Source organism: Urocampus carinirostris, chromosome 20 (assembly GCF_059441175.1).
Source record: "Urocampus carinirostris isolate Australia breed hairy pipefish chromosome 20, RoL_Ucar_1.0, whole genome shotgun sequence".
Classification (NCBI taxonomy): Eukaryota; Metazoa; Chordata; class Actinopteri; order Syngnathiformes; family Syngnathidae; genus Urocampus; species Urocampus carinirostris.
The window spans coordinates 1369028-1381615 of record NC_142368.1 but is presented as its reverse complement, the minus strand read 5'-3'; the positions used below and the strand labels follow the sequence as shown (position 1 = coordinate 1381615).

Here is a 12588-nt window from a genome sequence, read left to right as displayed (position 1 = left end):
GTCTGCTCTGTCGCCTCAAGGTCTGTCCTACCGCCGAGGTTTGATCTGGAGCAGGAGGACGGAGTCCCAGGACGAAAGTGTCTGCATGCCACCGCTGGAACTGAGTGCGGCTCTTGAAACGCTTGAGGAACCTCCTTGCACCTTGTAAGCATCACGTCGTCTTGCGTTTAGACATTTTGTCGACGTCTGAATGTCACCTCCAATGTTACAGCTCAGTAACGGAGTTGACCAGCACATGGGACGGATGCCAGCGCTACTTCTACTGCTCGTGGGCGAGGATCAACGGCCTCAAGACGGCGCTGCAGAAGGCTCACAAAGTAAGGACAAGACCAGATACATTTTCGATATCCCGGCAGCAGCGAAGTCATTTTTTCTGGTCCGCAGGATTTGAGTCTGGGCAGCGTCGAGCGGTGTAAAGGATTTTCCTTCCATCTCCTCAGCCTCCTCCTCCGTCAGAGGCGCCGACTGGCTCTGCTGACTGAGCAGTGGGTCCGCTTCAGGTCAGTTAGCAAAACTGTTTTTGTTGTCGTTGTCAGAGTGTCAACGGCGGAATTTTGTTTCCAGGGGGCTGATGAAAAGTGTTCTGGCTCTCCAAGACGAGCTGGACCCGAGTACACACGAAGTCAGAAGCGACGTCCTCGTGCCCCAGACGTCCCTCCGACAGTGGCTGGACAAAGGCCGGGTGCTGGCCACGCAGTGTTGCGTTCTCCTGCAGCAGCTGTCCTGGCTGCTGCAGTGCTGCCCCCGGGACCAGGAAGGGAGTGCCCTAACCTCCGGCAGCCCCCTGGCCGCCCAATGCCAGCCACCCATTTGCCAGATGCGCCGAGGAGATGCCGCCTGGGAGCGACTCGTCCAACAGGTGGCGGGCGTGCTTGAGCGCACACTCCATTCCAAGAGCCAGCTGCAGAAGATGGCGCGACAGAGCTCCAACCCAGCGCTCCTAACCTGGTATAGTGGATTATTTGCCCGGCGTTGGTGGGCCACACTCAGTGTTCATTTTAGCTGTGAAAAGTGATGGGTCCCGGGGACTCGCGTGCTCAAAATTCTATGGGTCCCAACAGAGATCTATGGCTCCCCAAATTTTAGTGTTATCGAGGTTGAAATTGTCAATCGGCGACAAATATGTACTATAAATCTATATATTCATTCAGTTTTAATCATCACAGTTTATTGGTAATACAAATCAGTTATCACTTCAAGATTTTTCAGTTTACAACAATATTGGACATTATACAAAATAATATTGCTAAAATAATTATATTAATCTATATTTTCATTCAGTTTTAGTCATCACAGTTTAATTGGTAATATTATCACTTCAGATTTTTCAGTTCATATATTCTTTGTGGTTTGCTGTCCCGCCACAGTTGTAATGCCTTTTAAGGTCCAATCCATTATCATCCTCCTCTTAGCGTCACCAGGAATATAATGGAGTCCATTTTGGCAGAAAAGTCCTTTTCTTGCTAAGAGCATTCTTTTGTTTATTTTCTTTCGTCGAATCGTTGGCTTCAACACACGTGTTTTCCTTGCCTCCGCCATCTTCCGAAGAATTTCTCTGCCGTTTTTTCGTGCCGGAATTATTGCCGTTGTTATCACTTTCGACTTATTACTGACACTGAAGAAATGACCAACTCGACGACAAGCACCACAACAATGACGTAATCTAGAAGCAACAAGATCTCGTTTGCCGAGATCGGCGTGCGGACGAAAACTCGAACCGCGAGACCAAGACAACAATGGCGGATCTGCCTGACGAAAAGTTTGGACTGCGGTAAATTGTTGTTAAAAAAAAGTAATCTGGTAATAATGACAATTGTGCGTCAAAAAAGTTGCGTCCTGGGGACGCACGTTGATCTGAGACTATGTGTCCCCAGCAAAAATCATGCGTCTAGGACGCAGGGACACGGGCAAACCAGAACACTGCACACTCATTCTTGGCTCTCTTTTCCCCTTAGGAAAGACTTGGTCACGTGTCGTCAGGGTTTCGAGCAACTGGCCAGCACGGCGTCCGAGCTACGCCATCTGGAGGAGATATTTGTGCCGGACGCACGTCTCGGCAACGTGATGCCGGCCGCCGTTGCCAGCCTGCGTTTTGTCAGCGAAGAAGCTGAGAAAGGCGTGGCAGAATTCACCTCTTGGGAGACTAAGTACTCCCGAGGTGGCCAGCCTTCCTCAGGTGAGTGCTGCCGCCAGTGTCTGGTAGAGCAGCCGCTTTTCATTTTGTGCCCCATTTCCAGGGTGGGGTAGGGTTACTTGAACTGGATTACTTTCAATGACTTTTGGATGACTCCAATACCAAATATGCTCATAAAAGACAAAAGAAACTAAATCTGAATAAAATGATGACTCACAACACGTGGTAAGCTTTCTCTCCTGGCTTTGATCTCTTTGATCTCCGGCAAAACGAACATCAAATGCCACAGAAACAAAATGAAAATCAATCCAAACATAATTTTTGCCGTTCCGTGTATTCCGTTACTCCCCGAGCCTGCACAAAATGGAGTCATTTGATTCATATTTAGTTTCTTTTGTCTTTTATTAGCATATTTGGTATTGGAGTCAATGTTCCCTGGAATTTTCCTTACGGGTCTGAGCGTTGACACAAAGTCAGTGAGCAACGCTTGAAACAACAGCAAGCAACAGCAATCCCAAGTGTGGCAACTAAATCATGATCAAACATGTTCAAAACTTGATCACGTTACATTTTGCCGAGTTTACGACAATGCAAAATTATTTTTCTCTTTTGAATGAATTGCCTACAAACCTCATTTGTTTTTACAATTCTTTCACAAGATATCCATTTCTTTTTATTTCCTGACGTATTTTGTCGCATAATATTAGGAATTATGGGGGCTTATTGAGTCGGTTGTAAGATACAGAACTGTACTTGATCACATTTTTTAGTGGAAGGACAATGTTGGCAACAAGATTCACTTGATATCATTGGAAATTATTTGAATGGAACACAAACTTTTTCTTCTTTTTTCCGTGTTTTTTTTCTCCTTTTTTTAAAATTCCTTTAAAAAAATGTCATTGTTTATTTTTTCCGAGCTGTTCCTTTTTTTTTTGTTCTCTATTTACATTTTTCCTACATTTCTTTCTTTTCTTTTTTTCTAACTTTTTCCTCCTTTTTTTCTCTTCCTTTTTTCTCAGCTTTTCACTACTTTTTCATTTTGGTATTTTTTTCTTTTTTGTTCTATTCCCCCTTCCTTTAAGTCATTTTGTGCATAATTTTACATAATATTTGGTCATGTTGGGATTAAAGAAGCAGAAACAACCCGAAGAGCCGTTTAGGACCCGAAAGAGCCAGTTCCTTTTAGTGAGCCGAGCCGAAGAAGCCGGTTCTCGACAAACTCTACTAACTTGACTCAACTTCGTTCTACTTCGACTCGACTTCAAAATACCGCATTTAAGACCCGACGTAAGGGGAACCCGTGTATTTTGACCTTCATGCACTGTCACTTTGACTTGAGTCTCTTCTTAATTAGTCATTTCGAGCCCTGATTTTTGTGCGCTGGCTCGATTTTCTTGTGCGCTGAGAATGTTAAAGTAACCCTACCCAACCCTGCTCAATTCAGACAATTCGTCCCCATTCGCTTCTGAATTCGACGCCAACCTGGAGGCCATCATCAACAGCTTGCTCTGTGCCGTCCAGACGCTTGTCAAGAGGAACGACGACGAAACGGGTGAGAAGTACGCCCGTCGTGCGCCACTCGGCCGGCTGCTATATCCCTTTTTTCCTTCGTCCAGCGAGCGATAACGGAGAGAAGAAAAAAGAAGAGGAGGACGCAGACGACGACTTGCTGAAGTCGAATCATTTGAGCCGTCGGCTGGACGAGGAACTGGCGGCGGATGTGGAAGCTTTGCGTCTGGCGGACGTGAACGGCCGTTTGGAGAAGCTCCTCGCGCAATTGAGCGCCCGCACCGATTCGTGCGAGGCACACCGGCTCCAGGTCGCACTGGGACGATCTTTCGGAAATGGGTCGCCGACACGATTGAGGTGTGACGGAAATGTGTGTTTTCACAGGAGGTGACGACAGCGTGCGGGCAACTGTCGCGACTGCAACCTCTCCTGGCGATTTATGGGGACCTCCTGCGATACTTCTCGTCCGTGTCAGTTGGGGTGCACCGGTGTACCGGAAAACTGCTTATCGTGTTGGCCAACATCTTCACTCAGCTCGCTCACAAGGTAAAGAATGTCCTTTAAAAAGAGGAGCTCGCCATCCCAATCAAAGCGATTTCTATGTTTTGTGCCTTTCAGGGCTTTTGCTTGCCTCAAGAGGCGAGTGAAGGAGAAGGACAAGGGGCCAGCAAGTTTCACGATTACGAGGGCGGCGGAATCGGCGAAGGCGAGGGCGTCAAGGATGTTAGTGACACGATCCAGAATGAAGACCAGGTCTGGAAGAACTTGAAATGCTTTAGACGGATGGATAGAATAGAACCTACCTTTATTGTCATCGGTTGAATATACATGGGTTGAATATATTGTGACAACGAAATTGGACGTGGCACTCCAGTCCCACGTTTTACAGTGAGGATAAAGAAAACAAAGAAGATAAAGGAACAAAGAAGATGTTTGTACTGTCCTTGTTGCAGGCTTTGTTTTCCTCCGGAGGGGAGGGGGTGAGTCAAGTCAAATTTATTTATGACTCCCTTAATGGCAAAAATGTCTCAAAGGACTGCACAGGATTACAATGACACAATGACCTGATCTTAAACCAATATGCGGGCAAGGAACAACTCAAAACCTCAGCGTGAGGAAAAAGAAACCTTGAGAAGGGACCTCACAAGTGGTATCCTCATTCCAGGATGACCAGGGTGAATTACATTTAGCATTACAGTACACAAACATAGTAAACACTCGGTAAGATGTTGAAAAATTTGTCCGAAAAGTGCGTGAGAGCAGTGACGCCCCCAGCCTGTAAACTAGCCTGCCTATGACGGCCACGACGCAGCTTCCCATCTCTGCATGAGAGGGTGAGGGACACAGAGATGGTCGGATCCAGCGAGGTGGGGGACGGGGGGAAGCCCTGTACGCATGTTTGATGTTACTGTACACGCAGTCCAGTGTTTTCCCCCCTGGTTGCACAGTCCACGTATTGAATGAATTTGGGAAGCACAGTCCTTAAGCATGCCTGATTAAAGTTGCCGGCGACGATAAAAGCTCCGTCGGGGTGTGCGAGCTGCTGTTTATTGATAGCAGCGAGCAGGAGATTTAGCGCTATGCTAACGTTAGCATCCGGTGGAACGTAAACAGCAACCACAATGACCACAGTTAGCTCTCTCGGTAGATAGAAACTATATCGAGGGAGCAGTGTGTGTCAATGATTCGGCTGTTATTGCAGCGCATAGATAGGCGTAGGGAAATTCACACTTACAGCAGTATCCTTGTGTTGTTTATTACCAGTTAAACAGGATGGCCTCGGGGTGCTGTGATTATAGTTTAGCAACAGCGGAGTGGATGATGTCACACGCTAGGCCAAAAGTTCGACGTCCCTGCAGCAGATGGAAATTTTTGTGCCCAGGGTTACACCACCTCGTGTTCATGTAGATAGCGAGTCCACCCTCTCTCCGCTTCCCGCAGGCTTTCGTGTTTCTGCCTAACAGCGCTGAAGCCAGATAGCACCGGGTAGCGTTAGCATCCGGGATGCTAGACGTGAGCCACGTTTCTGTAAAACACAGCAAACTGCACTCCCTGTACGCTTTGATGTTTTTCACCAGCACAGCCAGTTCGTCGGTCTTATTTGGTAGAGAGTTCACATTGACCTTGATTACGGACAGTACCGAAGACTTATAACGCCGCGAGCGGCTTAGCTAACTCCGGCACTGCATCCACGATAGGGCCCCCTCATCACTCCGGCACGAGAGTTCTTCAGGGCAAGGAGTTGATTACCTCGAATAAATGCATTTTTGTGCGTTAAAACCCATAACCGTAGGATGGAAGGTCATCCAAAGTGTAGCTGTCAAACAGGACAAAAAACACCGAAGATAGAAGCAGACACTTAATACAAGAAATCACAAAAAGTGCGAAAATATCACTGAGCTGCTGGAAAGGCTGCCGCTCGCGGCGGCGCCACTTTGATTACGTGTGGATTGTTCTGGTTACTGCCTAGAAACTGAATCCCCACTTGAGGATATAGTGTGCCATTCATTGCGTCAATTTCATTCAATATACCGTAAATTCCGGACTATAGAGCGCACCTGGTTATAAGCCGCACCCACCCCATTTTAAGAGGAAAACCGATTTTGTACGTACACAAGCCACACCTGTATATAAGCCGCGTGCGCCCACATTAAAAAATGTAACACAAACACAAAATGAACCCAAACCCGACTTCAAGTCCCGCGATTGAAACTAAATGTCCTTCATTAAAGTCCACAGTCCAAAAATCACAGCCGGCAAAATGATACCGGTACTTACGGTTTGATGCAGACCTGCAGAGTCCGGGTACCCGTTGAAAGTAATCCAAGGAAAAAAGTGTATATTTCCAAAGGTAAGGGTGGGAAAAATATATATCCACTAAATATATATCTCCTGACGGACAGACCTTTTCGTTTCATAAATCTAAGACACCACGACGGTCCTCCTTTGGAATCCGGAATTTTCTTTTCGGTGGCGATTGTTTTTGCTTTCAGTCTGATCTGCGCAGTCGAAACACCTCGGCCATCTGCACTCTGTGTGTTCACCCTGTCTTCTTGAAGGTCTTCCAGTTCGGGCCACCTCGTTTTATTACCTGCCTTTTTACATTTCTCTAGTTCTTCCTGCTGCCGTTTCCACGACTCGCCATCGATTCGTTTATGCCAAGTATACGTGCGGTAGCTCTGTTTCCTTCTTTATCGGACTGCTCGATTGCTTTTAGCTTGAAAGCTGCGTCAATGTGCCTTTCTTTTTGCATTTTGCATGATCAGGGTATGTTTACGCTAGTTTAATTTATGCACAAGCTAAGAAGTTGCAGTCTTCCTCGGCGCATATATTCCACCGGTCTAAATCTTACCTTTTGTACTCGAGCGCTGCTAAGAAAAATGACATCAATTGGCCGCATCATTGAATAAAGCCCGAGGGTTGAAGGTTTGGGAAAAAAGTAGCGGCTTATAGTTTGGAATTTACGGTAGTGTTTAAATCCCATTTCAGGTGGAAGACACCTTAGCGGAAGGCCAGGAGAAAGAACAGCAAGAGGACAAGAAAAGCAAAGCGGAAGACGACGCCGTGGAGATGTCTGAAGATTTCGACGGGCAAACTTACGACAACGAGGAGCAGGAAGCCGGTCCGTAGCTTCGCCGCCGACGCCTCGAGGCCGTTCGAAGTTCGATTTTGACGTCCGTGCTTTGACAGGTGACGATGAATCGGATGAAGAAAAGGAGCAGGAGGAGTTGGACAAAAAGATGGGCGATCTGGGCGACGGAGCGGCAGAGACTTTGGATGAAAGAATGTGGGGAGGGGACGATGACGACGAGAACGAGGAGGAACAAAGTGACAAGGAGGTCGAGACTGGCAAGGGCATGGACCAGGTACTTGAATGTCTGTTTGATATCCTTCAACATCATCTGCCACATTCTGCCTTCCTCATAGGAGTTTCTGATCTTTGATTATTTTTCAAACCATTTCTCTTAATTTTCTGTTTCTGGGGCTTTTGTGTGCGCACACTCAAGCTTTTCAGTATATATCTTTATAGAGCTTTAGCCGTTCTCTAGTATTTTCAACTCCCAGTGGTGAGGTAACCAGAAGCGGTGAAGGACAGATCTAGCAGGGTAATAGTCGACAACGCGATCCTCTCGTACGCTCTTACAATGTTGGTCAATGTTCCCTGTCATTTTCCTTACGGGTCTGAGCGTTCACACAAAGTCGGTGAGCAACGCTTGAAACAACAGTGAGCAACGGCAATCCCAAGTGTGGCAAGATAATTAATGATCAAACATGTCCAAAACTTGACATCACGTTGCATTTTGCTGAGTTTCCGGCAATGCAAAATTATTTTTCACTTTTGAATTAATTGTTTTTACAGTTCTTTCACAAGATTTCTATTTCCTTTTTTTCCTGGTATCTTTTGTCACATAATACTAACATTTTTGGGGGCTTATTTAGTCGGTTCCATGATACAGAACTGTATTTAATCACATTTTTGAGTGGAAGTACGATGTTGGCAACAAGATTGACTTGGTATCATTGGAAATGATTTGAATGCAACACAAACTTTTTCTTCTTTACTGTTTTTTTCTATTTTTTTTTATTTCTTTTTTAAAAAAATCTCATTGTGTTTATTTTTTCCTAGCTGTTACTTTTTTCTTGTTTATTGACTTTTTTCCTTTGTTTCTTTCTCTTTTTCTGGCTTTTTTCTGAATTTTTCCTTTTTTCTCTTCCTTTTGTTTCTTTTTTTCTCAGCTTTTCACTACTTTTTCATTTTGGTATTTTTTCCTTTTTTGTTCTATTTCCCCCCCTTCTTTTAAGTCATTTTTTGCACAATTTTACATCATATTTGGTCGTGTAGGGATGAAAGAAGCAAAAACACCCTGAAGAGCCGTTTGGGACCCGAAAGAGCCGGTTCCTTTTAGTGAGCCGAGCCAAAAAAGCCGGTTCTGGAAAAACTCTACTGACTTTACTCAACTTCGTTCTACTTCGACATTGACTTCAAAATACCGCATTTAGAACACAGCGTCGGGGGAACCCGTGTATTTTAACCTTCATGCGCACTGTAACTTTGACTTAATTGGCTTTTTAACGAGCAATTTGGAGCCCTGATTTTTGTGAGCCGGCAAGATTTTCTTGTGCGCGGAAAAGCTCTGGGTAGTGCGTAATTGCGCACACACGCAGCTTAGAGGGAACATTGGCGCCGGTCATTTTGCTTTTGTTTAAAACAGTTGCACATCCAAACATGAATTGGTTCTTGTACCTTTCATTTGCTGATTCAAGGCATTGACGTTCTGCGTTCGCCTTTTCTTTAGGGTGAGTCGGTATTGGCTGCCAAGGAGGACGACTTAGACGCTGCCGAAAACAATGATAAAGAGGAGCACCAGGACCAGTCCAAAGATCTTGAGAAAGACAAAATCAACGAACAAGGAGACCAGGTGATCAGCCCGCCATCAGATCGGGGAAAAAAACACCCGCTGATTTGAAGATGTCACTGACATTTTTCATCCTGTCAGAGGGAATTTGATGAGAACGAAGTGGACCCCTATCACGGGAAACAGGACAAGAACGTCGAACCCGAGGCTCTCGACCTTCCGGACGATCTCAACCTGGATCAGGACGACGACATGGGAGAGGACGGAGACGGCGAAGCCGATAATGAAGGGGAAGGTGAGTTTAAAACTGTGCTAGGAAGAGGGTTTGTCTATATCTGATCTGTTCTCTCTGGCTATCTCCCAGACGAAAATCCATTCGAGATCGACGAGAAAGCCCTCCCCGCTGAAACGGACCAAGAGGAACAGAAAGAGGGCGGAGAGGAAGAGGAGGATGCAGACCAGCAGACGGAAGAAGACGAGTCAATCCAAAAAGACGACGACGACGCCGACAACGACAATGTCGAAGCGGAGCCAAAAACGGAAGCGGAAGAAAGTGGAGACGACAGTGACGCAAAAGACGATGACGTCCCGAGAAGAGAAAGAGAAGCTGCCAACGAGGAAGGGAGCAACCAGCAGGTGCTGTTCTTTATTTCACTTTGTAATCCATGAATTCAAATACTTGATTTTTTTCCACAAACTTCCAATTGTTAGACATAATTTCAGAACTGGTACAGCTTTTACCTTACAAATGGTATTCCCCATAATTTCTTCTATCAATCCACTGATATAACACATAAACCTTCCACTCTCCTCTTTCTTCCACTCAGTGGCTTTACTTCCACATCCTCTCACATTTAGTGACCCTATGACTAGGGTTTGCGAAGACCTTTCGCTCCCTTGCCCCCATTTCTTTTCCTTGCTGTCTCTTAGGGAGTAGAAATAGAGAGGAGAGGATCCCCGATCCCCTCGCTCCCTCCACTTTAGCCGCCTCTTACGACACGCAGCGGACCACGCCGGGAGAATTCTTACACCTCCCAGGGGGGAGGGTGCCTTATCACGGAAGATAAGATAACCATTTCAAAATATACTCATCACAGAAACATCACGATCAGTCTGAAACAAGATACTCGAAAACTATAAAGCCGAGGTAGCTTACTCTTACGTGCCCTGGCCCCGTCTTCAAATCAACGAATGTCCGCAAAAATGGCTTTGATACACTATTGAACCCAACTGTACATATTTACTCCAAAACAAACAGTAACGCCTAAAGGCGTGTTCTCTTCGTAGGACGTTGCTTCTTGAAATTTGTTCGCTCCAAAACTCCTCTTTAAAAATAAACAGACTCATAAAATGATTCCCAATATGGTCGTTACCTTCTCCCCTTTCGATTGACACCTTTCTCGGCCAATGGCAGCCTTTTTTTTCACGGTCCACAGCCATCATTAGCCAATACGGGCTTGTCTGATAAAAGATTTTGACTCCAATATGTTCATCCAAGTAACCGAATTGAATAATGATTGATTCAGATTCAGATATACTTTATTGTCATGTACACGTGTATACAGAACGAAATGTCGATACATCTGACCCGCACAGTTTCCTTAAATATACAGATATAAATATGAAGTATTGAAAAGGGATTTTATGTACAACAGTGCAAAAAAATAAAAAAAATTGTAGAGTGAAACATGCAAATGTACAGAAAGAAAAAAAAATGGATGTGCAATGGTAGGTAAAAAATTATAGCTATGAGTACTGTACAGTAGTGCAAAGAGTGCAAGAGGAGCAGCTGAACAGATGTGCAAAATGGGCAGTCAGGTAAACAAGTTGGTTGATGGTTAGCCAGTGAAAATCCAAACATAATTATATGCCATTTTCCAGGGGTGTATTCAAATCCGGCAAAGAAAGAGAGAGAGGGAGAGAGTGTAAGGAACAAAAGATATAAGGATAAGTCGTGAGAGAGGGGGAAAAAGGGAGTGGAAGAAAGAAATCCAAAGAGAAATAGAAAGACGGAAGGACAGAAAAGAAAAAAGAAAGAGCGAAGGGTAGAAAGAGAGAAAAGGAAAAAGGAAGTTAGAGCAAAATAAGTTAAAAAAGACACAGAAAGAGTCAAAGAGGAACAAAGGAAGAGAAAAAGAGAGACACAGAGAGTGAAAGAGACAGAGAGTGGGAGAAAAGGGGTGGAAAGAGGGAGAGAGAGAGAGAAATAAATACAAGTAGAGCGTCTTTGTTCGAGGCACCTGGCTTTGGCAACATCAAGTGGACATATTTCGACCTGCGGCTCGTTTTTCTCTTGCGCTTCTCTGAGCGTCGTCTCGGGGGCCGGATTCAATCCCTTAGCGGGCCTGATCTGGCCCCCGGGCCGCATGTTTGACACCCTTGCTCTATAGTGATTATTATTAACAAAATATTAATGTATTATTCATTATTTTAATGATATTGGAAGTATAGGAATATTGGCTTTATAAGTCCTTAGAAATATATATACGGCGGCGCAGTGGTTAGCGCTTGTGCGGCACAGTTCATGTCATGGGAACCTCCTGCGTGGGTTCAAATCCAGCTCCAGACTTCCTGTGCGGAGTTTGTATGTACTCCCCGTGCTTGCGTGGGTTTCCTCCGGGCACTCCGGTTTCCTCCCACATTACAAAAACATGCATTTCAGGTGAATTGGCCGGTCCAAATTGTCCCTAGGTGTGACTGAGCGAGTGTTGTCCCCGTGTGCCCAGCGATTGGCTGGCAACCAGTTCAGGGTGTCCCCTGCCCACTGCCCGAAGATGGCTGGGATGGGCTCCAGCCCCCCCGCGACCCTACTGAGGATAAGCGGTAACTATAGCTTTATCCCCCTTGTTTTATAACCTATCTTCTCTGTTCCTTTATCTTCTTGGCTCATACCTCACTGTGAATGTGTAAAACTGGAGTGTCATGCCCAATTTCGTTGTCACAATATGTTAACCCATTTTGTAACAATGACAATAAAGGTATATTCTATTCTATTCTATTCTATTCTAATGAGATGAGATGAGAAGTTCTTAGAAAGTGTTTGAATTTGGCCGTAAAAAAGGTCTACAAAACCTGCCAACATCTGAGTATAGCCCTTCCTCTGGCACAGGAGGAGGAACCAGAAGACGAGGGGAATCGGCCCGAGTCCGCAGACAGGAAAGAACACAGCACGGACGGGCAGACGGGGGAGTGCGTTTTCCAGAGCGACACCGCCATGGAGTTGGCCGGCGAGGCGTCGGAGACGCAGCAGGCCAAAGAGGTTAGGCCGCCCTCCCCAAATTCCCCGTTTGGAGACGCAACCGATCCATCTGATGTGATCAGGAGCAAGGCAACGGAGCGGCAGACGCCAACCAGTCAGAAGGTCACCAGTCCACGCTGACGGCCAGGATGCCTTCTCAGACGCAGAAACACAACCGCACCCAGGTAAGCAATCTTCCCTGTCATTTTCCTTCACACAAAGTCGGTGAGCGACGCTTGAAACGACAGTGAGCAACGGCAATCCCAAGTGTGGCAACTAAATCATGATCAAACATGTCCAAAACTTGACATCACCTTACATTTTGCTGAATTTCCGGCAATGCAGAATTT

General features: G+C 45.7%; 1 protein-coding gene across 1 annotated transcript in view; it reads left to right on the top strand.

The window, feature by feature from the left end:
* Window positions 1-12588, top strand: part of mdn1 (midasin AAA ATPase 1) — a 105863-nt gene that overhangs the window by 81733 nt on the left and 11542 nt on the right. The window contains exons 76-91 of the mRNA XM_088324684.1: window positions 21-144; window positions 212-317; window positions 385-500; window positions 565-948; window positions 1956-2176; window positions 3579-3686; window positions 3751-3953; window positions 4028-4189; window positions 4262-4396; window positions 7133-7265; window positions 7334-7509; window positions 8941-9063; window positions 9142-9295; window positions 9365-9636; window positions 12110-12259; window positions 12322-12423. Of these exons, the coding sequence (XP_088180810.1) occupies window positions 21-144; window positions 212-317; window positions 385-500; window positions 565-948; window positions 1956-2176; window positions 3579-3686; window positions 3751-3953; window positions 4028-4189; window positions 4262-4396; window positions 7133-7265; window positions 7334-7509; window positions 8941-9063; window positions 9142-9295; window positions 9365-9636; window positions 12110-12259; window positions 12322-12423 (2669 nt within the window). The remainder of the gene's footprint in view (window positions 1-20; window positions 145-211; window positions 318-384; window positions 501-564; window positions 949-1955; window positions 2177-3578; window positions 3687-3750; window positions 3954-4027; window positions 4190-4261; window positions 4397-7132; window positions 7266-7333; window positions 7510-8940; window positions 9064-9141; window positions 9296-9364; window positions 9637-12109; window positions 12260-12321; window positions 12424-12588) is intronic.